This window comes from Ranitomeya variabilis, chromosome 8 (assembly GCF_051348905.1).
Source record: "Ranitomeya variabilis isolate aRanVar5 chromosome 8, aRanVar5.hap1, whole genome shotgun sequence".
Classification (NCBI taxonomy): Eukaryota; Metazoa; Chordata; class Amphibia; order Anura; family Dendrobatidae; genus Ranitomeya; species Ranitomeya variabilis.
The window spans coordinates 110970160-110997087 of NC_135239.1; the positions used below are offsets into that span (position 1 = coordinate 110970160).

At 44.0% G+C, this 26928-nt stretch overlaps 1 protein-coding gene across 2 annotated transcripts in view; it reads left to right on the forward strand.

Moving 5' to 3' along the window:
* The window catches only part of LOC143787905 (L-selectin-like), a 507551-nt gene that overhangs the window by 417389 nt on the left and 63234 nt on the right, over positions 1-26928 (forward strand). For both annotated transcript variants that reach the window (XM_077277060.1, XM_077277062.1), the window contains one exon: positions 22234-22249. In XM_077277060.1, the coding sequence (XP_077133175.1) occupies positions 22234-22249 (16 nt within the window). The remainder of the gene's footprint in view (positions 1-22233; positions 22250-26928) is intronic.

Below are 26928 nucleotides of genomic sequence, written 5' to 3' on the forward strand. Positions count from 1 at the left end.
AAACAAGCAAATATATGGACCACAGAGCAATATTGAGTAAAATCACTGCAAGTTTTTATTTAAACAAATACATTAAAATTACTATAGAAAAAGTCATGATGCATAAACATATAATCAAAAAAAGGGGGCAAAATAGTGACACCTGAGTGCCACGTCCAAAGCGGAAGGTTAAAATATATCAAAGCAGTGTGGGCAAGCTATAATAATGAATAATATTGCCTATGAATTTAGTACAAAATTAGCAAGAAGTGCATATAACGTATAGCAGCAAAAAAGACCTATGTATATTTAGCAGCAAAAAATGAATAAATATAAGGGACCCAGTCATATCCCATAAAGTGACAAGTGCATAATAATGAAAAGAAAGAAATCCCTAAATACAAAAAGTAAAAAATCACTGCTATATCAGATATCAAGTATGCCTCAGTCTGCTATAAGGGCAATATAGAAACATACAAGTGCTGAAGTAACAAGTAGACACAGCTACAATAGAATGCCATAGACTTAAACTGACCTGGAATGGACGTGGGAGAAGGACCCCAATGCGCGTTTCGCAAATGTGCTTCCTCAGGGGGCATCGTTTAGTTATAGTAGTACTTTTAATGGATGTCAATAGAATATATTTTTTATTTAAATGGTAATGTTGTAAAGTGCGGCAGAGCAGTAGTTGTGACCAAGCTGCTGTCCGGTTGAGCTCTGGCACTTTACAAATATAGACCCATAGAAAAAAACCCGAACATAAGGTCAAAAGAAAATAGGACAATAAAAAATGATTAAGGTTAAAATACTGTACCTTTATTAACAATGGTAATAATACAGTGCCTTGTGAAAGTATTCGGCCCCCTGGAACTTTTCAACCTTTTTCCACATATCTGTTATGATCCCAATGGCAAGGGATCTCAGAGATTAAGCAAAGTCTGCAAACATAAATACCAGCTCATAGGGAAGTGGTAACTAGGCTGACCATATAGCTGATCCTAGCACAAACACTAACAGTAGCCGGGGAACGTGCCTACGTTGATCCTAGACGTCTCGCGCCAGCCAGAGAACTAACTAACCCTATCAGGGAAAATAAGACCTCTCTTGCCTCCAGAGAAAAGACCCCAAAGAAATACAAGCCCCCAACAAATAATAACGGTGAGACAAGAAGAAAAGACAAACGTAAGAATGAACTAGATTTTAGCAAAGAGAGGCCCACTGACTAAATAGCAGAAGATAGTAAGATGACTTATATGGTCAGCAAAAAACCCTGCAAAATATCCACGCTGAATATCCAAGAACCCCCAAACCGACTAACGGTGAGGGGGGAGAATATCATCCCCCTAGAGCTTCCAGCGATATCAGGAATAACATTTTGTACAAGCTGGACAAAAATAAGAACAATGCAAATAAACAAAAGTAAGAAAGCAGGACTTAGCTTATCTTGCAAAGAACCAGGACCTGAAGACAGGAGCAAACAGAAATGAACTGATTACAACGATGCCAGGCACTGGACTGAGAATCCAGGAAGTTTAAATAGCAACACCCCAGGCCTAACGAAGCAGGTGAGTACCAACCTGGTAAAAGACAATCCAAGTGCCAAATCACTAGTGACCACAAGAGGGAGCCAAGAAGTATAGTTCACAACACATATCATGCTTCAAACATAAAGATAACAAATGTAAATTTTTGGTGAAGAATCAACAACAAGTGGAACACAATTGTGAAGTTGAGTGAAATTTATTGGTTAATTTACATTTTTGTGGAAATTCAAAAACTGAATACTTTCACAAGGCACTGTAAATATAAGAAGTTATTATACTGTATAGCCAAGAAACATAAGAAGTTATTATATAGCCAATAAACTAGTTTAATCCCAATAGATCACATGGCTGTGAACAAAATAGTGCAAGGAATCTTTAAAGGATGCCTCATTTTTGAGCTATGAGCTGTGGCCACTGCCTTTCGGAGCTTATCTACAGCATTCTAGAATTCTGTACACTACATTCAAACGTTTAGAGTCACCCAGACAATTTTGTGTTTTCCATGAAAACTCATACTTTTATTAATCAAATGAGTTGCCAAATGAATTGAAAATCTGGTCCAGACATTGACAAGGCTTGAAAAAAGATTTTTATTTGAAATAATAATTTTCTGCTTCAAATTTTGCTTTCGTCAAAGAATGCTCCCTTTTCAGCAATTAGAGCATTGCAGACCTTTGGCATTCTAGCAGCTCAATGGGGTCGAGATCTGGTGACTGCTCTGGCCACTCCATTACAGATAGAAAACCAGCTGCCTGCTTCTTCCCTAAATAGTTCTTGCATAATTTGGAGGTGTGCTTTGGGTCATTGTCCTGTTGTAGGATGAAATTGGCTCCAATCAAGCGCTGCCCACAGGGTATGGCATGGCATTGCAAAATAGAGTGATATCCTTCCTTATTCAATATCCCTTTTACCTTGTACAAATCCCCCACTTTACCAGCACCAAAGCAACCCCAGACCATCACATTACCTCCACCATGTTTGACAGATGGCGTCAGGCACTCTTCCAGCATCTTTTCAGTTGTTCTGCATCTCACAAATGTTCTTCTGTGTGATCCAAACGCCTCCAACTTGGATTCGTTTGTCCATAACTCTTTTTTCCAATCTTTCTCTGTCCAATGTCTGTGTTCTTTTGCCCATATTAATCTTTTCCTTTTATTAGCCAGTCTCAGATATGGCTTTTTCTTTGCCACTCTGCCCTGATGGCCAGCGTGCCGAAGTCGCCTCTTCACTGTAGACGTTGACACTAGTGTTTTGTGTGTACTATTTAATTAATCTGCCAGTTGAGGACCTGTGAGGCGTAAATTTCTCAAACTACAGACTCTAATGTACTTGGTTTGTTGCTCAGTTGTGCAGCGGGGCCTCCTACTGCTCTTTCTACTCTGGTTAAAGCCTGTTTGTGCTCTCCTCTGAAGGGAGTAGTACACACCTTTGTAGGAAAATTTTAGTTTCTTGGCAATTTCTCGCATGCAATAGCTTTCATTTCTAAGAACAAGAATAGACTGTCGAGTTTCACATGAAAGTTCTTTTTTTCTGGCCATTTTGAGAGTTTAATGGAACCAACAAATGTAATGCTCCAGATTCTCAGCTAGCTCAAAGGAAACTCAGGTTTATAGGTTCTCTAATCAGCCAATCTGTTTTCATTTGTGCTAACATACTTGCACAATGGTTTTCAAAGGTATTCTAACCATCCATTAGCCTTCTTACACAGTTAGCAAACACAAAGTACCATAAGAACACTGGAGTGATGGTTGTTGGTAATGGGCCTCTATACACCTATGAAGATATTGCATTGCAAACCAGATGTTTGCAGGTAGAATAGTCAATTACCATATTAACAATGTATAGTGTGTTTCTGAATCATTTAATGTTAGCTTCATTGGAAAAAAACTGTGCTTTTCTTTGAAAAATAAGGACATTTCTAAGTGACCCTAAACTTTTGAACGGTAGTGTAAATAAGCCCCCGATCTAACCTGAAAGATAAGAAAAACAAGTTTTATTATACTCACCTGGGGGCGGTCTGGTCCGATGGGCATTGCAGGTCCGGGTCTGGAGCCACCCATCTTCATGCAATGTCATCATCTTCCTTGCTTCGTGTCGTGGCTCCTGCGCAGGCGTACTGATCTGCCCTGTTGAGGGCAGAGCACAGCACTGCAGTGTACAGGTGCCGGGAAAGGTCAGAGAGGCCCTGCGCCTGCGCACTGCAGTACTTGGTTCTGCCCTCAACAGGGCAGACCAGTACGCCTGTGCAGGAGCCATGAGAAGAAGCAAGGAAGATGATGACATCGCATGTTGATGTGAGGCGCCGGACCCAGACCTGCGATGCCCATCGGACTGGACCGGCCCCCGGGTGAGTATAATATAACTTGTTTTTCTTATCTTTCAGGTTAGATCGAGGGCTTACCTACAGCATTCTGGAATGCTGTAGATAACCCCCCCAAACGCAGTGGCCGCAGCTCATAGCTCGAAAATGAGGTGACAGATTTCCTTTAAATATTTTAAATCATCTTACTATTTGTACAAATCATGTGCTACTACTCATGCAGGCACCTCTTATGCTTGTAATGCTATATATTATTACCGTTATTAATAAAGGTATTTTAACCTTAATCATTTTTTATTGTCTTATTTTCTTTTGACCTTATGTTCACGTTTTTTTCTTTGGGTCTATACTAATTTCCGAACGGTCTGCCATTCTTTCCTATACAGCAGATGTTTATCACTCACTGTGTATAAGATTTATCATACCATTTTCTATTACTAGTGATAAACATCCATTGATGTGTTCAGTATGTGTTTAAGCTTTACAGATATGGAGTTTCACAGTCCCAGTTAGCTGTGGGGTCTTGGATGCATCACACTCACTTGTAGGCCACAAGCCTCCACTGCCTCTAGGCTTCAATGCTCAGGAGCCGCCACACACAATGCATGGGACACCAAGTTCTTTGTAACAGTCCAACATTTACTAAGCAGTCCAAGTTCCTCAGGTGGGCACATGTGGGATAGGGCACAGCAATTCGCACTTCCTTCCTCCTTAGTACAACATCTCTTCAATCCTGCCACCCATCTATTCTGAACTAACCCCAAGCTTGCTGAGTCTATAAGCCTTAGAGATTCAATGTCTGGTCCGGCACTTCACCCAGGACCAACCACCTGCCACGAACGTAATTCCACATCCACCGACCTCATGATGTCAAAAGACCAGGCCCACTCTATGGTACCTGGTCCAAGCCCTAGATTATGGACACTGTTGGAATGTCAGGGACCAGGGAATCAGGGACCCCAATTAGGCCTCCCACTGCCTTGAACGGTTGGCCCATGCTGCTCCTAGCAACCCACACCACCTGAACTTGGCCTTCACTAGGCACTTCACTAACTGAAGCTGAACTACCTCTAACCAGGAAGTGCCTTCCCTTTTATTTAACACTAGTGTCCACCCACTGGGCTAGTTCTATCAGTAACCATTTCCTATCTTATATGCTAAAGCTATTATCCTCAGTCTATATCTTGTGCTTTCCTAGGCTTTACTCACATTATGCATTAATACCTTATAAACTGTACATCATCATGATACATTATAATAAATTACAGTATATTAGATACACGTTACTTTTACATATAAAATCACATGACAATATTCACATAGCACATCAGTTTTCTTCAGAGGCTGGGACAGGGTAAGACAGTAAACATTCTTACATTCCGACCATCTTTAAACCTGGTCATCCACAGCCATTCTGGGACCTGGAAAGCAGCACACAGCATGCAACAATCACATAAAACATTTAAATAATTAGTTTCCTCTCTTCTATGGTATAGAGTGTCTGTTGCCAGTGAGTGCGCTGACCCCAAAATTAAACAGTGAAAGTTACTGGGCCCGTAGGCCAGCATAACAACCGGCAAACAGCTCTTGAGCACATACCATGTCCTTTTCCTACACAAAACTTTGAAATAAGCAGTCCTCTCATTCAGAACTGCAGATCAATGTCCATCCAAGTCCATGTTCCAGAAAAACTGTGGCTCTTAAGCCTACACATTAATAGTTGACTAACAGTCCATAGGCGTAATCCAGTTCATTCGGGTTCCACATGACCCCGGTCTCACTAGTTTGAAGACCTTGGCACTGCATGTCTAAGTTCCTTTTTAAAGGGAACCTGTCACCCCGTTTTTTCTGTATGAGATAAAAATACTGTTAAATAGGGCCTGAGCTGTGCATTACAATAGTGTATTTTGTGGACCCCGATTCCTCACCTATGCTGCTGAAATACGTTACCAAAGTAGCCGTTTTCGCCTGTCAATCAGGCTGGTCTGGTCAGATGGGCGTGGTGTCTTCCCCCAGATCTTGCTTATTTTTCCGTTGGTGGCGTAGTGGTTTGCACATGCCCAAGTCCAGAATCCACTGCACAGGGGAGGGAAAAGAGCGCGATCTGTGCTATTCCCCTGGTGTTCATTGGGGGTGGCCATTTTCCTGTGGCCGCGCGTGCGCAGATGAAGCGCTCTGCTGCTCGGCGCTTCAGGAAAATGGCCGCGGGATGCCGCGCGTGCGCAGATGGAGATCGCGGCGGCCATTTTCCTGAAGCCGAGTTTGCATCTCTGCTTCAGGAAAATGGCCGCCGCGATCTCCATCTGCGCACGCGCGGCATCCCGCAGCCATTTTCCTGAAGCCCCGGGCAGCAGAGCGCTCCATCTGCGCACGCGCGGCCACAGGAAGATGGCCGCCCCCACCGATCACCAGGGGAATAGCGCAGATCGCGCTCTTTTCCCTCCCCTGTGCAGTGGATTCTGGACTTGGGCATGTGCAAACCACTACGCCACCAATGGAAAAATATGAAAGATCTGGGGGAAGACACCACGCCCATCTGACCAGACCAGCCTGATTGACAGGCGAAAACGGCTACTTTGGTAACGTATTTCGGCAGCATAGGTGGGGAATCGGGGTCCACAAAATACACTATTGTAATGCACAGCTCAGGCCCTATTTAACAGTATTTTTATCTCATACGGAAAAAACGGGGTGACAGGTTCCCTTTAATCACAGGCCCATTTGGCCAACACCTCAGCAGCTCCTACAGTTTTGGAGCATAGGTCATATAGTCCTGACCTGGCTCAAATCTTTGGGTCATCTGTTTCCTTCATTCCCTATTTTGTGCACAAAAGTCCCTTCAAGTTATGCAGTTCATAAGGCAGAAAGGTTTTGAGACCCTTAGTGGTTCACAGTCCGGCAATTCAGAAAGGGAGTTATACAAAATGAGTAAAACAAACTGGGAGAGGGAGAGACACAAAACTCATAAGCCGTCCTGGCCAACATTAGTTGGTTTCCGGTTATTGCAGGGCCTCTGACCCTCTGGAACATGGAACAGTTTGTTTTGGTGGTTCTTCTCCCAATGGGCACAACGGAACCTTCTTTTCCTCTGGGACAAGTTTTTGGATTCCGGTGTAAGTTTTGGCCAGGACCGTAGTCATGGCTGTGGACACCTGGGTCTTTGTGTCCTGGCCTCCCCTCACAGAAAAATAACATTCTTCTGTCAGCATACCTGTGTCTTCTCTCTCCTCACCATCAGGGACTCCTGTGCGGTGCTGGGGACTTTCTGTAATTTACTTCACAAGAATTACACAGTCCGTTTCAAATGCAAAACGAAAAACTTTACTCAATACACTTTGCAGCATATTCTTGTCAGAATCAGCAAACAAGTCAGGCTCCATACAGTACACATCCTGCATCTTCCCTGTACTCAATCCCACGACCTTCAGTGCATTATGGGGTAATAACACCTTAGGCGGTACCGCAGCATACTCCTTGTCCAGACTCACTTCTGGGTTTTTCCTCATCTGTTTTGCCCTGGATTTGAGAGTATCTGCCCATGCAGTGATCTGCCACATCTTGAACCATTTGTGCCCTGTACTTTCCCGGACCTCTTCCTTCCACTCCAGACTGTAGTAGCCCTGTAGTAGCCCTGCTGCTGTATACTATCCTTCCATCCCTATAGGACTCCAAATTACTGTATTTTCCACTTGAAACGTTACGTGGCTGCTGTGGTGTCCTGGGCTTAGAGCCCGTGTGGACGCTTCAGGGGCCTAGACCCTTCTGAACTTCCTAACATGACACACTTGCTTACCACACAGCAGCCCCTTCTACAGTTAACCATTTCCTTACACTAATTTTTTGTATATACTATAAATGCTATAGTGCCCCCCATCTAGTGGCCATGATTGGACACTTCACTTTCCCTATTCTAAATGTAGCATCAGAAATATGTCCACTACCTTTCAAAAGTTTAGGGTCACTTAGAAATTTCCTTATTTTTCAAAGAAAAGCACCATTTTTTCCAATGAAGCTAACAATAAATGATTCAGAAATACACTCTATACATTGTTAATGTGGTAAATGACTATTCTAGCTGCAAACATCTGGTTTGTAATGCAATATCTTCATAGGTGTATAGAGACCCCTTTCTAACAACCATCACTCCAGTGTTCTTATGGTACTTTGTGTCTGCTACCTGTGTAAGAAGGCTAATGGATGGTTAGAATACCCTTGAAAACCGTTGTGCAAGAATGTTATTACAGCTGAAATCAGTTTGGCTGATTAGAGAACCTATAAACCTGAGTTTCCTTTGAGCTAGTTGAGAATGTGGAGCATTACATTTGATGGTTCCCATAAACTCTCAAAATGGCCAGAAAAAAATAACTTTCATGTGAAACTCGACAGTCTATTCTTGTTCTTAGAAATGAATGCTATTCCATGCGAGAAATTGCCAAGAAACTGAACACTTCCTACAACAGTGTGTACTACTCCCTTCAGAGGAAAGCAAAAACAGGCTCTAACCAGAGTAGAAAGAGAAGTGGGAGGCCCCTCTGCAAACTGAGCAACACAACAAGTACATCAGAGTCTGTAGTTTGAGAAATCAGTGCCTCACAGGTCCTAAACTGGCAGCTTCATTAAATAGTACATGCAAAATGCCAGTGTCAACGTCTACAGTGAAGAGGTTACTTCGGGATGATGGCCTTCAGGGCAGAGTGGCAAAGAAAAAGCCATATCTGAGACTGGCTAATAAAAGGAAATGATTAATATGGACAAAAGAACACAGACATTGGACAGAGGAAGATTGTAAAAAAATGTTATGGACAGACGAATCCAAGTTTGAGGTCTTTGGATCACACAGAAGAACATTTTTGCGATGCAGAACAATTGAAAAGATACTGGAAGAGTGCCTGACGCCATCTGTCAAGCATGGTGCAGGTAATGTGATGGTCTGGGGTTGCTTTGGTGCTGGTAAGGTGGGAGATTTGTACAAGGTAAAAGGGATTTTGAATAAGGAAGGCTATCAGTGATCACTCAATTTTGCAACGCCATGCCATACCCTGTGGGCAGCACTTGATTGGAGCCAATTTCATCCTTCAGCAGGACAATGACCCAAAGCACACCTCCAAATTATGCAAGAACTATTTAGGGAAGAAGCAGGCAGCTGGTTTTCTATCTGTAATGGAGTGGCCAGAGCAGTCACCAGATCTCAACCCCATTGAGCTGTTGTGGGAGAAGCTTGACAGTATGGTATGCAAAACGTGCCCATCAAGCCAAACCAATTTGTGGGAGGGGCTTCTGGATGAACAGGGTGAAATTTCTCCAGATTACCTCAGCAAATTAACTGCTAGAATGCCAAAGGTCTGCAATGCTGTAATTGTTGAAAAGGGAGCATTCTTTGACAAAAGCAAAGTTTGAAAGAGAAAATTATTATTTCAAATAAAAGTCTTTTTCTCAAACCTTGTCAATGTCTGGACTAGATTTTCAATTCATTTGGCAACTCATTTGATTAATAAAAGTATGAGTTTTCATGGAAAACACAAAATTGTCTGGGTGACCCTGAATTTTTTAACGGTAGTGTACATTTCACAGGAAACGGTAATATACATATTAGTGTAGCAATGTCATTATTTATAGATGGTAATACATATATTAATGTAGCAGTACCACAATATAGCAGCATACACTAACTTATATTACACTAGAGCATACGGTAACGGGACCTATTAAGGAGGAAAAGTAGGGCAGCAACATTTTCCATTCCCCTTACATTCCCCCTTCTCTTTCACTTGGTGGTCCTCGACCAAATACCGAGTAAATCTTTATTTTTACAAATTATACTCCACACAGAGAGGCACCACGAGGTAGTCCTAATATTATTAAGGGTGACTCACGATAAGCCAAGTCCACAAAATGGTGCAGCATAGTCTGTGCTGCAAGAACATAATTCCTGGTCTGCAGTTCTCCAGGCGCAGTTCAACAATATGCAGTCTCGTTCAGTGAGTAAACACAGAAATGTTCAGCCTGACCCGTGCATGGAGTCTGAAGTCTTTAAGAGTGAGCTCCCCCTTCCCTTGAAGGGAGCACAGTCCCTCCAGGTGGGATTAAACACGCACATTTTTTTAAAAGTGTGACCCATGTATTAGGTCTGCAGATTCTGAAGATGTGCTCCCTCTTCCCTTAAGGAGAGCACAGTCCTGCTTCATTGAGTCCAGCCATTTTTTCCCTCCATCTGGGAATATCACAGAGTCCAAAGTTAAAGGAGACAGTTCCTGCTTTGTAGCAGAAAGGGCGCAAAGGGCACATCAAAAACAAAAACAAACAGTGTTCATGTACTTAGGCCATCCGGCTGTATTAGACCCTTCTCTCCATTGTGCTCCAGTGCTCCATTGCCATCAGGAACGCGGAACAGTTCCATTTACTTTAAGTCAGAGGTGCAATGTACACAAAATTATTATTATTTTTTTTTAAAGACACAATCTCTCTTTTAATTCAATGGCGGGTATCTCATGCCACTGTAAACTTAGATGAGTCCCATGCCCTATTTTGGGCTGAAGACGACACTGCAGCCGCACGGGTCATGGGTTGTCAAGAAGCAATGGAGAACTGATCAGATTGTGTAGAAGCCTGGGTGTCAGGTGTTGGCGGAGCCCTCTCCAGGCCCGGACAGTGTCCCAGGTCATCCAACTCCTCCAGGATGACTGCAACTGCATAATACCCCCTGCGGCAATCCTCCTTGAAGAATGCAACTCGGTCACCCTCCTTCAAAGGCTTCCCGAATTTCACAGATGCAGCATTAACTGTTGTGGATTCTGTTGGTGGGCTCCCTCTGGTGGTTACTGCTGGTACTGGGTGACTTTGGTGGGTTGCGGCCTTTGGTTTCCACCTGTCCATCAGAGGCTGGGTGTTTCCTATTTTACCTGGCCTTTCTGTCATTTCCCTTGCCGGCTACCAATGTGTTCAGATGTGCTCTGTTTGGTTCCTGCCTACCTGCTCCCAGATCTTTCAGGATAAGCTAAGTGCTGATTTTCAGTTGTTTGGTTTTTGGTCCAGCTTGCTTAGAATGTCTCTATGCTAGCTGTTTGCTCTAGTGGACTGAGGTTCTCCCCATGTGCCATGAGTTGGCACATGGGTTCTTGTAATCTCAGGATGGTTTTTTTGATTAGGGTTTTTTGCTGACCGCTCAGTCCCCTTTTGTATCATTCTGCTTTCTAGTTTTCAGCGGGCCTCTATTTGCTAAAGCTATATACATCATCTCTATGTGTGTGCCTTCCTCTCATTTCACCGTCAATACATGTGGGGGGCAACTATACCTTTGGGGTTAATTCCTCTGGAGGCAAGTGAGGTCTTGTTTTCTCTGCAGTACTAGTTAGCTCTTAGGCTGGTGCGTGGCGTCTAGAACCAACGTAGGAACGCTCCCTGGCTATCTCTAGTTGCGTTTGTCAGGCGTAGGGCAGCGGTCAGCCCAGGTTCCATCACCCTAGAGCTCGTCCGATATTTGTTATACTTTGCTTGTCCTGTGCTATCCCTAGCCATTGGGGATTCATGACAGTCAACGTAGGAACGCTCCCTGGCTATCTCTAGTTGCGTTTGTCAGGCGTAGGGCAGCGGTCAGCCCAGGTTCCATCACCCTAGAGCTCGTCCGATATTTGTTATACTTTGCTTGTCCTGTGCTATCCCTAGCCATTGGGGATTCATGACAGTATAGCCGGCCCACAAAGTGTTAATTGTTTGGGCTGAAGCAGGAGAAAAAGAAGTGTTTAAGGGAATTTTTTTTTTTTTTTCCCTCAGAGTTTTGCTGCCTAGCCCTTAATTGCTGTCTAGCTGCTTCTTACCTCCTCTTAACCCTTGAATGGCTCTGATCTTGGCTGTTTATCATGGATGTCCAGAGCTTGGCTTCCAGCCTGAGTAATCTCGCGGCAAAGGTTCAAAACATACAGGATTTTGTTGTTCACACTCCCATGTCTGAACCTAGAATTCCTATTCCAGAGTTTTTTTCTGGAGATAGATCTACCTTCCTGAATTTCAGGAACAATTGTAAATTGTTTCTCTCTTTGAAATCTCGCTCCTCTGGAGACCCTGCTCAACAGGTCAGGATTGTTATATCGTTCCTACGGGGCGACCCTCAGAATTGGGCATTTGCATTGGCACCAGGGGATCCTGCGTTGCTCAGTGTGGATGCGTTTTTTCTGGCATTGGGATTGCTCTATGAGAAACCTAACCTAGAGATTCAGGCTGAAAAGGCTTTATTAGCCCTCTCTCAGGGGCATGATGAAGCGGAAATATATTGTCAGAAATTTCGGAAATGGTCGGTGCTTACTCAGTGGAATGAGTGCGCCCTGGCTGCAAACTTCAGAAATGGTCTTTCTGAGGCCATTAAGGATGTTATGGTGGGGTTCCCTGCGCCTACAGGTCTGAATGAGTCTATGGCTATGGCCATTCAGATTGATCGGCGTTTACGGGAGCGCAAACCCGTGCACCAGTTGGCGGTGTCTTCTGAACAGGCACCTGAGACTATGCAATGTGATAGAATTCAGTCCAGAAGTGAACGGCAAAATTATAGGCGGAAAAATGGTTTGTGTTTTTATTGTGGTGATTCAGCTCATGTTATATCAGCATGCTCTAAATGCACAAAAAGGGTTGATAAATCTTTTGCCATTGATACTCTGCAGTCTAAGTTCATTTTGTCTGTGACTCTGATTTTTTCACTGTCTTCCATTTCCGTCGATGCCTATGTGGATTCAGGCGCTGCCCTGAGTCTTATGGATTGGTCATTTGCTAAACACTGCGGTTTTAGTCTAGAGCCTCTGGAAGTTCCTATTCCTCTGAAGGGAATTGATTCTACACCATTGGCTATGAATAAACCGCAGTATTGGACACAAGTGACCATGCGTATGACTCCCGTTCATCAGGAGGTGATTCGCTTCCTTGTACTGTATAATTTACATGATGTACTAGTGCTTGGTCTGCCATGGTTACAAACTCATAATCCTGTCCTGGACTGGAAAACAATGTCTGTGCTAAGCTGGGGATGTCAGGGGGTTCATGATGATGCACCTCCGATTTCTATCGCTTCATCGACTCCTTCGGAGATCCCTGCGTTTTTGTCAGATTATAAGGATGTTTTTGAGGAGCCTAAGCTCAATTCGCTCCCTCCTCATAGAGAGTGTGACTGTGCTATAGATTTGATTCCTGGCAGTAAGTTCCCTAAGGGTCGTTTATTTAATCTGTCACTGCCAGAGCATACTGCTATGCGGAATTATATTAAGGAGTCCTTAGAAAAGGGACATATTCGTCCATCTTCGTCCCCTCTGGGAGCAGGTTTTTTTTTCGTGGCAAAAAAAGATGGTTCCCTGAGGCCTTGTATAGATTATCGCCTTCTGAATAAGATTACAGTCAAATACCAGTATCCATTGCCATTATTTACTGATTTGTTTGCTCGCATTAAGGGGGCTAGGTGGTTCACTAAAATAGATCTTCGTGGTGCGTATAATCTGGTGCGGATAAAACAGGGTGATGAGTGGAAAACCGCATTTAATACGCCTGAGGGCCATTTTTGAGTATTTGGTAATGCCTTTTGGACTCTCCAATGCTCCGTCAGTCTTTCAGTCCTTTATGCACAATATTTTCCGTGAATATCTGGATAAGTTTATGATTGTGTATTTGGATGATATTTTGGTGTTTTCTGATGACTGGGAGTCTCATGTTCTACAGGTCAGGAAGGTGTTTCAGGTTTTGCGGGCCAATTCTCTGTTTGTGAAGGGCTCAAAGTGTCTCTTCGGAGTCCAGAAGATTTCTTTTTTGGGGTACATTTTTTCTCCTTCTACTATTGAGATGGATCCCGTTACGGTTCAGGCTATTTGTGACTGGACACAACCTACATCTGTTAAGAGCCTTCAGAAGTTCTTGGGGTTTGCTAATTTTTATCGTCGGTTCATTGCTAATTTTTCCAGTATTGTTAAACCTTTGACTGATTTGACTAAAAAGGGTGCTGATGTTGCTGATTGGTCTCCTGCGGCCGTGGAGGCCTTTCGGGAACTTAAGCGCCGGTTTTCTTCTGCTCCTGTGTTGTGTCAACCAGATGTTTCACTTCCTTTTCAGGTGGAGGTTGATGCTTCCGAGATTGGAGCGGGGGCGGTTTTGTCACAGAGAAGTTCTAATGGCTCGGTGACGAAGCCATGTGCTTTCTTCTCTAGAAAATTCTCGCCCGCCGAGCGCAATTATGATGTGGGTAATCGGGAGCTTTTGGCCATGAAGTGGGCATTTGAGGAGTGGCGTCATTGGCTTGAGGGTGCTAAACATCGCGTGGTGGTCTTGACTGATCACAAGAATCTCATTTACCTTGAGTCTGCCAGGCGTTTGAATCCTAGACAGGCTCGTTGGTCATTATTTTTTTCTCGTTTCAATTTCGTGGTTTCATACCTGCCAGGTTCAAAGAATGTGAAGGCAGATGCTCTTTCCAGGAGTTTTGTGCCTGATTCTCCTGGAGACACTGGGCCTGCTGGTATCCTTAGGGATGGGGTAATATTGTCCGCCGTATCCCCAGACTTGCGACGCGCATTGCAGGAGTTTCAGGTGGATAAACCGGATCGGTGTCCACCAGAAAGACTGTTTGTTCCGGATGATTGGACCAGTAGAGTCATCTCCGAGGTCCATTCTTCTGTGTTGGCTGGTCATCCTGGAATATTTGGTACAAGAGATTTGGTGGCCAGGTCTTTTTGGTGGCCTTCCTTCTCTAGGGATGTGCGTACCTTTGTGCAGTCTTGTGAAGTGTGTGCTCGAGCTAAGCCTTGCTGTTCACGGGCTAGTGGGTTGTTGTTATCTTTGCCCATCCCGAAGAGGCCTTGGACGCACATTTCCATGGATTTTATTTCTGATCTCCCGGTTTCACAGAAAATGTCCGTTATCTGGGTTGTGTGTGACCGCTTTTCTAGAATGGTTCATTTGGTGCCCTTGCCTAAGTTACCCTCCTCCTCTGAGTTGGTTCCTTTGTTTTTTCAGAACGTGGTTCGTTTGCATGGGATTCCGGAGAATATCGTTTCTGACAGGGGATCCCAGTTTGTGTCTAGATTTTGGCGGACGTTTTGTGCCAAGATGGGCATTGATTTGTCTTTCTCGTCTGCATTCCATCCTCAGACGAATGGCCAGACGGAGCGAACTAATCAGACCTTGGAAACTTATTTGAGGTGTTTTGTTTCTGCTGATCAGGATGACTGGGTTGCTTTTTTGCCACTGGCCGAATTTGCTCTTAATAATCGGGCTAGTTCTGCCACGTTGGTCTCTCCTTTTTTTGTAATTCGGGGTTTCATCCTCGTTTTTCCTCTGGCCAGGGGGAGTCTTCGGATTGTCCTGGAGTGGACGTGGTGGTGGACAGGCTACATCAGATTTGGAATCAGGTGGTGGACAATTTGAAGTTATCTCAGGAGAAGACTCAGCAGTTTGCTAATCGCCGTCGCCGCGTGGGTCCCCGACTTCTTGTTGGGGACTTGGTGTGGTTGTCTTCTCGTTTTGTCCCTATGAAGGTCTCTTCTCCTAAGTTCAAGCCTCGGTTCATCGGTCCTTATAGGATCTCGGAGATTCTTAACCCTGTATCTTTTCGTTTGGATCTCCCAGCATCGTTTGCTATTCATAATGTGTTCCATCGGTCGTTGTTGCGGAGGTATGAGGTGCCCGTTGTTCCTTCGGTCGAGCCTCCTGCTCCGGTGCTGGTGGAGGGAGAATTGGAGTATGTTGTTGAAAAGATCTTGGATTCTCGTGTTTCCAGACGCAAACTCCAGTATTTGGTTAAGTGGAAGGGTTATGGTCAGGAGGATAATTCCTGGGTGGTCGCCTCCGATGTTCACGCGACTGATTTGGTCCGCGCCTTCCATAGAGCTCACCCTGATCGCCCTGGGGGTTCTCGTGAGGGTTCGGTGACCCCTCCTCAAGGGGGGGGTACTGTTGTGGATTCTGTTGGTGGGCTCCCTCTGGTGGTTACTGCTGGTACTGGGTGACTTTGGTGGGTTGCGGCCTTTGGTTTCCACCTGTCCATCAGAGGCTGGGTGTTTCCTATTTTACCTGGCCTTTCTGTCATTTCCCTTGCCGGCTACCAATGTGTTCAGATGTGCTCTGTTTGGTTCCTGCCTACCTGCTCCCAGATCTTTCAGGATAAGCTAAGTGCTGATTTTCAGTTGTTTGGTTTTTGGTCCAGCTTGCTTAGAATGTCTCTATGCTAGCTGGTTGCTCTAGTGGACTGAGGTTCTCCCCATGTGCCATGAGTTGGCACATGGGTTCTTGTAATCTCAGGATGGTTTTTTTGATTAGGGTTTTTTGCTGACCGCTCAGTCCCCTTTTGTATCATTCTGCTTTCTAGTTTTCAGCGGGCCTCTATTTGCTAAAGCTATATACATCATCTCTATGTGTGTGCCTTCCTCTCATTTCACCGTCAATACATGTGGGGGGCAACTATACCTTTGGGGTTAATTCCTCTGGAGGCAAGTGAGGTCTTGTTTTCTCTGCAGTACTAGTTAGCTCTTAGGCTGGTGCGTGGCGTCTAGAACCAACGTAGGAACGCTCCCTGGCTATCTCTAGTTGCGTTTGTCAGGCGTAGGGCAGCGGTCAGCCCAGGTTCCATCACCCTAGAGCTCGTCCGATATTTGTTATACTTTGCTTGTCCTGTGCTATCCCTAGCCATTGGGGATTCATGACAATTAACATAAATCTTTGCATCTGCTACATCCTCATGGATAAATCCATATCCTCTTTCAATATCAGTGTAGACTAGCTATCCGTGGGTGAGTCGGCCAGCCATAGCGCCCCCTCCAGGTTGTCACAATTTGACCCAAACCTCCTGTTCCCGGTGTTTTTTTCTGCTTAATTACGTCCTCTATCTGAGCCGCCTGCCCGGGAGTAGGAAAGGACCCTCCACTGGTCGGTGAAAATGAGGGGCGCCCAGGGCCATGGCGGTGCTGGAAATGGGCTGGGCCTCCATGGGACAGGATCGAGAAGCAGGCCCCCCTGTCTAGATGTAGGGATGGATGACTGCCTCAGAAACAGGGGCCCATGCCAAGGACCATCCCTCTGGGGTCAGGGGTTGAGGTGAACACATGTACACTGAATCCATCTGCGGGTGCGGCTGCAAAAGTTGCGGCCGGAAGACAAAGTTCTGGATCGTCCTCGGCGTCTGGCAGTGGTTCCTCCAGGGCAGTCGCTCCCTCCTGTTCCTGCTGAGCGAACAACTTGGGTTCCAGATAACAAGGTTACTTCTCCTGGCACCGTGACACAGACTCCGTTTGCTGCTCTGGCTCCGGACACTGCACTGGCTCCAACATCCACCGCTCCTGTACCAGAGGCTTCTCCGCAAGCTGGTGAGTAGGGACCCCTGCAATGTCTTCCCCTGATCTGCAGGGTTGAGTTCTTTTGTCCCCCTGCCGCCACCTCCACTCCATGTGGCCTATGCCTCAGCAGCTATGGGTGAAGGAATGCTCCATCGCTTCTGGTCCACGATCACACAAAGGTGCCACACAGCTGCCCCCCGAATTTTCCTTCTGGTTCACATCTGTTTCCAGGTGGGTATGCCTCCGACAACTCTACCCATTTGCTTGAATTCTGTAGAGGAGGACGAGGCTTTATTTTCTTCATCTGCACCCACCAAGGGCGGACCGATGAATATCGACAGGTGGATTTTGGCGCCTTCTCTGCACTGCTACACCCACAAAGGAGGGGGTCATCTTCTTCTTCAATGCCATTTCCCGCCATCTTCATGTCCTCCATCTTGGCCACAACAATATTGTTAGTCTTTTTCACTTTATGAGTCAAGTCCAATATGTTAGTCACTTCTAGCATTTCAAGGGCATCCTCAAAATCTTCATCACTGTTCTCTCTGCTCACAACAGTGGCACTCAAATCATCATCTTCTTTCTTCACGGGTTCTTCGCATTGCAATGTAGTCGCATCCTGCCGACTACGCCAAATGTAAGGTTTGACCAGGACCCTAGTCATGCCCGAGAACACTGGGGTCTTTGTGTCCTGGCCTCCCCTCACAGAAAAATAACATTCTTCTGTCAGCATACCTGTGTCTTCTCTCTCCTCACCGTCAGGGACTCCTCTGCGGTGCTGGGGATTTTCTGTAATTTACTTCACAAAAATTGCGGCACAAATGCAAAATGAAATACTTTACTCAATGCACTTTGCAGCACATTCTTGTCAGAATCAGCATACATGTCAGGCTCCATACAGTACGCATCCTGCATCTTCCCTGTACTCAGTCCCACATCCTTCAGTACATTACAGGATAATAATGCCTTAGGTGGTACCACAGCATTCTCCTTGTCCAGACTCACTACTTCTGGGTTTTTCCTCATCTGTTTCGCCCTAGATTTGAGAGTATCTGCCCATGCAGTGATCTGCCACATCTTGAACCATCTGCACCCTGTACTTTCCCGGACCTCTTCTTTCCTTCCACTCCATACTGCAGAAGCCCTACTGCTGTATGCTGTCCTTCTGTCCCTATAGGACTCCAAATGACTGTATTCTCCACTTGAAATGTTATGTGTCTGCTGTGGTGTCCTGGGCTTAGAGCCTGTGTGGACACTTCGGGCGCCTAGGCCCTTCTGAGCTTCCTAATATGACACAGTTGCTTACCACACAGCAACCCCTCCTACAGTTAACCATTTCCTTACACTAGGTAACTGAATATACTATAAATGCTATAGTGCCCCCATCTAGTGGCCATAATTGGACACTACACTTTCCCTATTCTAAACATAGCATCACAAATATGTACATTTCACAGGAAATGGTAATACACGTATTAGTGTAGCAGCACCAATACACATTAACTTATATTACACTGCAACATATGGTACTGGGGCCTATTAAGGAGGAAAGGTAGGGCAGCAATATTATTCAATCCCCCTACACAGGCATCCTCATTATTTCCCAATTCTTCCTTAAGTGGGTTTGGGGATTGTCTCCATCTGCTCCGTGGAGGCTGATTCCCAGGAGTTACCGACAAGCAGAAATGGGCAACAGTCCACTGTGTCACCTGCACTATCAACTGCTTCCACATAAGAGGTGGGATCCTCCAAAGACCATTCAATCTCCCAAGTGTGGTGGCCCACGGCTCAAGTCGACTCGAGAAGTCTCTCCCAGGTCTGTTCATTTTGCAGGAAAGGTTCATCCTGGTCACTGTGTTCCTGGATCATGACCACAGCATACCACCGATGTTGCCCCTCCATTTTAGGAAAGTGACCCTGGTCCCTGCCTTCAGCTGCTGCAATCTTCGTGGTAGGTGCTCTCTCTCAACTCACATCCGCTTAAACTAAATGTGGAAACTGGTCTCTAATTCCTTAATGAAATCTAATTCATGCTAGGGGTCATGGGTGACTACCTTTCCCCGGGACGCTAACTGTCTGTACCTTATGGCTAGTAGGCCCACTAGCATATCTCCTGGTCATGGCTTGTCTCCTTCTCTCCTCCGACCAGCCCAACCCACTCAGTTCGCTTACTAGTAGCTGGATCCTGGATCTCCTGTTTGCAGTTTACAGGAACCCCAGTGATGAAGCCTGCAGCCTGGGTTCGGGTCTTGGTGGATCTGTGAAGTTAGATGGTTCTGGACCACAGGCTTCTGCTACCTTTACTGCCGGTCTGGCCTGCTCTAGTTCTTCCACACCTGCGATTGCACCCTCGGAGGTCTCGCTCGATTCTGCGATGATCTCACTCTGTTGTTCTCTCACCGATTTACTACCAATGAATGGCATCTTTTTTTCTGGCTTCTGAGGCCCTTCATGGTTCCACACTTTCCAGGTTGGAGCTACTTATGGCTCACCTGCCTGTTTCCTGGCAGTGTCTGCCCATTCTCCACTGACTCGCTGCAACAGACATGATTTCTTTATCTTTCATCGTGCCTATTTTGGGCAGGTACTGCTCACCAGGGGCCAGATGCTCTGTACAATCCTCCTCCTGGCAGTTTCTCTTAGGGTACACTCCCGATGGGTGAGATGATCTAACCATTTTTCGCCACTCACTGCCATTTTGTAATTTGTGTTCAGCACCATCTTTGCTTTTACTGGATCTTTACCCAAATCTGTCAAGTTTTATTGATGCATGGATCGATCCTATTGACTATGCCAAAAGTAAAGTGTAGCAGAGTGGCAGTCGTGACCTAGCTGCTGTCCAGTTGCACTCTGGCACTTTACAGACAAGTGGTGTCCAATTCCCAGTGTGTTGCAGGGTGTGGGGTGCATCACACTCACTTGTAGGCTGCCTCTAGGCTTCTGTCCTCAGGAGCCACCACACACAATGCATGAGACACCAAATTCTTTTTAACAATCAAACATTTACTAAGAAGTCCAAGTTCATCAGGTAAGCACATGTGGTATAGGGCACAGCAATTTGCCCTTGCTTCCGCCACCCATTTGTCCTGGACTACCACAAGCCCGCTGACTCCATCAGCCTCAGGGATTCATTGTCCACTCTGACAGTGTACCCAGAACAGGCCTCCTGATCCCCGCATAATTTCACATCCACCTCCCTCGTGATCTGAGAAAACCCAGGCCTGTTCTGTTGTACCGGGCCTGAGCCCTAGGCTTCAGATGCTGATGGAATGTCCATCTGGGAGCTCCATTTGGCCTTCCACTGCCTCGAACAGTTGGCCCATGCTGCCCCATAGCAAACTACCCCACCTGAACTTGGTCTTCACTAGGCACTTCACTAACTGATATTAAACTCCGTCTAAGCAGGAGTCGCCCCCATTTTGTTGACATTAGTGCCCACCCACAGGGTTAGTTGTATACTTAACCATTTCTTATCTTATATGCTAAACACATTATTCTTATGCTATATCTTATGCTATCTTAAGCTTTACTACCATTATGCATTAACACCTTATATACTGTACATCACCATAGCAGGGCCCTAAAAGGCCCCATTCCATACAGATGTGGCTTTACTTAAAAAAGCATTGTTACACCAAAATGCCTATCAAAAAATTATATGAACAACTGGATATAACCAATAACGACATACTTGAGGAATTCCTAGAGTTTAAAATTCTAACTAAAGCAATTTTGCAGATAATAGCAAAAAAGTAAGCACTGGGGCCTAAAAGGCCCCTAATACGCATTCTAGGGTTAACAATTTTTTATCTTATATGCTAAAACATATAATTCTTATGCTATACAGTATCTTATGCTATCTTAAAGGGAACCTGTCACCTCAAATTGGCGGGCTATGTAAATGCCTTATGTCCAGTCTGAAGGGCTGTGTTTCATTTTCTTTCCTCCACCCCATCCTTCCCCGCTGTCCGCAATATTTTCGGGAATTTGAGTAGGTGTCCTCCATAGTTCACGCATACGCAAAGCAATCTTGCCTTACACATGCTCAGTATGCTTTGCCCAACTGCAGGCAAAGCCGAAAAGCATTACTGTGCATGCGCTGGTGCACTATGCCCCGTAACACAGCTAAATACTTCCGGGACATAGTGCGCCGGTGCATGCGCAGTAATGCTTTTCGGCTTAGCCCGCAGTTGGGCAAAGCATACTGAGCGTGTGTAAGGCAAGATTGTATTGTGCATGTGCGAACTATGGAGGACACCTACTCAAATTCCCGAAAATATTGCGGACAGCGGGGAAGGATGGGGTGGAGGAAAGAAGACGAAACACCGCCCATCAGCCCGGACACAGGGCATTTACATAGCCCGCCAATTTGAGGTGACAGATTCCCTTTAAGCTTTACTACCATTATGCATTAACCCCTTATATACTGTACATCACCATAATACATTACATTAGGCACAAGTTACTTTTTCATATAAAACCACACAACGGTATTCACAAAGCAAGTCGGTTGTCTTCAGCAGCAGAAACAGGTTCAGACAGTCCACAACCATACCATGTATTTTCAAATTGTGGCTATCCAATGCAAAGTGTCATATGTGAGAAAAAGGAAAAGAAGACCATGTCAAGTCTGTCCCAATATTGCTGTGTAAGAAGTGCAACCCCACACATAATGCCTCAGGGTACGCTTCCTCAGTAGCACAGTTGCCTGCTACTTAGCCTAAACGACAGGTATTGTCCAGAGGTGCCAATTTACATTTAAATGCTATAAAAATAATACCACAAGAAGAAAGATGTAGGGAGTGAGATACATGGTAAAATATATTGTAACAATGTGTTTCTGAAGAAGTTAGTTGGCCACCAGATATGTGCAATAAATTCTAGACAAGTGGGTCTCACACTTCTAAATCATATTACTTTTCCCATTATTTTTTCCTGAACATAATTTAATGACATTTTCCACAAAGACACAAGCATGCTTGGTGTCTTCTACCAGCTATCGACAGGACTCTTTTTCCCATATATTAAATGTACATAGAAAGTTTTCAATAGCTTTAGCATTATAGAAATAATGCACTTTCTTCTTCTCTTTTAGATAAAAAGAAAATAAGGTAAGGTTTTATGTTTCATGTTGATTTTTTCTTTAAACCCTTAAGGAACAAGTTACATTTGAGCCTATTGACAAAGCCCTATTTTTTTTAATCCTGACCTGTATCACTTTATGAGGTAAGGAGTTTGAAATCTGGAATGCTTCTACATATCCCAGTGACTGAGATTGTTTTTTCGTGACATACTGTACTTTATGTAAATGGTAAATTTAGGTCAATAAAACTTGTATCTATTTATGAAAAGAATCACAAATTTAGAACATTTAGAAAATGTTTCTGACTTTAAATTTGTATGCACTAATAGCAGATTTCAAACAAAATGGTTAATAGACGACATTTCCCATGTTTCTACTTTTGAACTGCATGATTTTTTCAGCCATCTTTTATTTTCTTTTTAGAAGGGATAAAGTTTAGCAGTAAATTTACATTTTACGTGAACACTTCCAAATTTTATTTGTTAAACAGACCTATTCTGATTTGAAGTGACTTTGAGTGGCAGATTTATTAAAAAGCAAAACAAAGCTGATTTTAAAAACTGCAGCTCTTAATGTATTCAAAACTTCTACCAGAATATTTCAGTCATTTGGTGCCTTTCAGAAATTCACACAAAGTTTAAAAACAAATGAAGATGTATATTTTTTTCCACTAAAATATTGCTTTAACTCTAAGCTTTTTATTGCCACAAAGGGTAATAGGCAAAAATTAGTCCCACAATGTATTACGCAATTTCTCACAAATTCAGCAAAACCCCGTATGGGGTCAAAAGTGAATGTTTTAGTAATAGGCAGTTCTTGGAAAATCAGATGCACCATCTTTTTGGAGAGAAATTTTGATTGGAATATATAGCATGACTCCCCTTCCCAAAATGATTACATTTTGAAATCTATACCCCTCAAGGAATTCAAGTAGCAATCATTTTGGACAATCAGATGCTTCACAAAAGTTTACACCATTGGGATATAAAAATGAAAAATTAAATTATTTACATAAAAATGATGCTTTAGCTTAAAATTTTCCTTTTCCTTTTCATGAAGGTAATAGGAGAAGATGGACACCAAATTTGTACAAAATTTCTCCAGAATGTGGCCCATATGTGGTCCAAAGCTTCAGTTATTCCTCACAGTTACCAAATAACAAATAATATCAGCAACTGTTACTGAAGAAAGTCAACACTAAGAAAAAAACAATATACCAAAAACATCACCTAAAAGGATAAAATACTTCCAGACCATGACCCTATGTTTTCACTACAGAATGTCTGAATATAAGCACCATGGCATCACTGAACAAAATCCACTATATCAAGACAAATGTACCAATAATATCATATAGAAGGGAAAAATATCGCCACAGTATGGCAGAAGATAATACCACCAAATAGTAACCAAATCATTCCACAAAGATCAATAGTGAACATTAACAAAAATTACAGTGTTAACACCATTATTATCATCACCAGTGACAGTTATGCATATGAGCTTTGTATTGTGGATTCAGAGTTGAGCTGGTTAAATGGAAGTGGATTAGTGATATACAGATAATGTGAAAATACCATTACTACATGGAGAGTAGCCCTACAAATTGTAAAAAGACAGTGACTCTGACATATATAGCACCCATATAATTAATCGTGCCATAGTTATGGCACTTAAAAATAAATTCAGTATTCACCAAACCTCTGTTTCACATGATATGCAGGCCATAAGCCGAGCAGCAAGTGTTCTATTTATTTTACATGATGATGATATTTTGATATCCTGTGCCATAGACCTGCATTTTCCAAGATAATGGTCTCTAGTTTCCTGTGTCCTATCAGGTGATGTGAAACAATACTTTGGGTAATCCTAAGGTCCTGTGTCTCATCACATTGGTAATCTGGTGCTTGCTTGAAAATCTTGTTAACTAGAAATAAATCTATCCATGAGTCAAGAAGTCCAGTGCTAGTGACTCTACTGGTGGTCCAGCAGCACTCAACTTACAGTAGCATCCTAAAGTTTTTCATTTTTTAAAAAGTGTGACTACTTTTGTCAGGTTGTTGTGATGCCATTTTCCTGGTGATTTTAGTAAATCGGAATCAAATCCTTGTCAGTAGAGATGGGCAGACACCTGGATGTTCGGGTCCGGCGGGTTCGCCGAACAGTTACAAATAGTTCGAGTTCAGGTACCAGAACAGTGCTTGAAGCCAAACCCCATTCAATTGAATAGGGGGCCTGAACATCCAGTGTTTGCCACACAGTCATGTGCATGACGTTGTGGCAAATACTGCTTCTGATCGGCGTTAAATCATCACCGCCGGTGAGACAGATGCGGTTCCCACGCTGTCAAAAGACAGTGTGAGTGCAATGCTGTGATCAGAGGTATTAAGTTTACATACAGCTGATGGGACTACTGCTGCCATTAATAACAGTGAGTGCAGGAGCAGATGATTGGTATATTCATCAGCTGGCGCTGCGCTGTAAATAATTAATTAACCACAGTTCAAATTCACTGCATTTAAATTCTCCCAGTGAATTGCGGTGAACTAGCCTCTGCACCGTGAGACTTTTTGTCACTGAAGGGAAATCACCACAGATCATTGACCTGGCTAGGCATGCAGCTTCAGTGATGAGCGGTAACCTCGATGACGTCACTGCTGGTCACTGATGCTCACAGCTGCTCATTCACCAGTGGTTCTCAGCCAGTACGTTCGCATCTTGGCACCGTCCAGGTTGAAAACTGTTTATCCCCAAGACATGGATTACGACGTTGGATATAACAATGGACAGTTGAGGGATACTGTTGTTTTTCACTTTTGTTTTATTAAAGAAATTAAAGATAGTGAATACTTAGGTGGAATGGGCATTAGGTGAGTATAACTGTTTATTCTTTTTAAATAAAAATGGAAAAGTGCATTTTGTTTGATTTCAAATAAAAGACTTTATACTTGCTGTGTGTTTATTTACCATACAACTATTGGATAAGTAATGGAGAGGTGTCTTATAGACACCTCTCTTTTACTAATCCGTGGATTTGATGTCACCGGACAATATAAAGGTGACATCAACCCCACAAATATGAACCCCACTTGCCACCGCTACAGGGTAAGTGGGAAGAGCCAGGCACCAGAATTAGTACATGTAATAGATCTAATAAACACTTGAAATAGATCACACTGTTTGTACTAACTATATATATATATATATATATATATATATATATATATATATATATATATATATATATATATATATACATATATATCACTTTTTGTATTGAAGAATTGAAATAAATTAAGTTTTTGATGATATTCTAATTTTTTAAGAAGCACCTGTAGGTGCAGGTGTCACGGGGTCCTTCTCCAATACCACACAATCAACAGAGAAAGAAAATAGTGAACAATTCCAAAAGCTTTATGAAAGGTCCATATACGATCCACCACACAAAGGATAAGATAGTCCGGAAGCCAAAGGCAGTTCAGTAACCGGATAAATGTCCAAGGAGATGAGAGCCCAATAATCCAGCAGACAAAGGATAAATAATGGTCCATATGCTTCCCTTTCTCTCTGACGTGTTGTGTTCACATCATCATTCCACACAAGACTGATCTGTGTCTCACCTCCCTGATTTTTACCCACATAACATATCGCACCATCACAACCTCTCCCCCCTCATAATAAGTGAGCACGCCATGAGGCCTACACAGACCTCTGGCCTGCTCAATTTAGTCCACATTGTTCAATCATTTATAGTTCCTTGTTCAGTGGCAGGGGTTGCAATAATCATGAGCACTTGTCCATAAATTCCTGGGTCCTGCTTTATGGTCATACCAGGCTTTTTGACTGGACTGGACCGTTCGCTGATGTTCATTATCCAAGGTAGCTAGCTGGGCGAGACAGTCTCTGAACTCTAGAACGTAGGGAATGATGGGCGTTCCGGTATCTGCGATATCTCCCTCCAATTGTTCTTTCAGAAGAGTGAGAGGCCCATGGACCTTCTGCTCCCACAAAATGACTTTGTAACTCCCCAATGTCATTTCCAAGGAGGATATCTGCAGGAAGTCCTCCCATAACTCCAATCCAACACAGTTTTTCTCCAAAACCATAATTCAAATGTACCAAATCTCGCTGTATATATTTGCGGACACCCCCCGCCAGGACAATGGGAATTCCCGGGCCCTAGTGAATTGCCTCGGGTCAAACCACACAGAGGTCAGCAATAGTCAGGAATGCCCCCGTGTCTCTAAATCCCGACACTTTGTATCCATGAATGAAGACATCCTGTTGGTGGCAATGCCATTGCTCTATATTTCTGATGGACAAAGGCTGGAGTCCTTACACTCCAGGAAAGGTATCTATGGTGCCGTGGTCGGTGGTCCACTCTGGTGGGGGTGGTGGTAGCTCTTCCTCAGGTGGGAGGGAGTGCACAAGATATACTGGACGAGGTGGGGCTGCGTGGGGCTCCCTCTGAATCCGTGAGGGACAGTCAGACTACAAATGTCCAGGTTGCCCACACCCATAATATCTCTTCTCTGTGATACCCCCAGGTCGTGGTCGGAACTGTTGGGGCCCAAGATTGTGAGGCGTGATTGTTATCGGCTTGCGACTAGGTGGAAGGGCAGATATAATAGGAGGGGAACGGGATGCGAGAGAAGGCCGTGGTTCATTGTCCAGAAGCCTCCTCCAATGCGGTCGGATAGTAAGGGC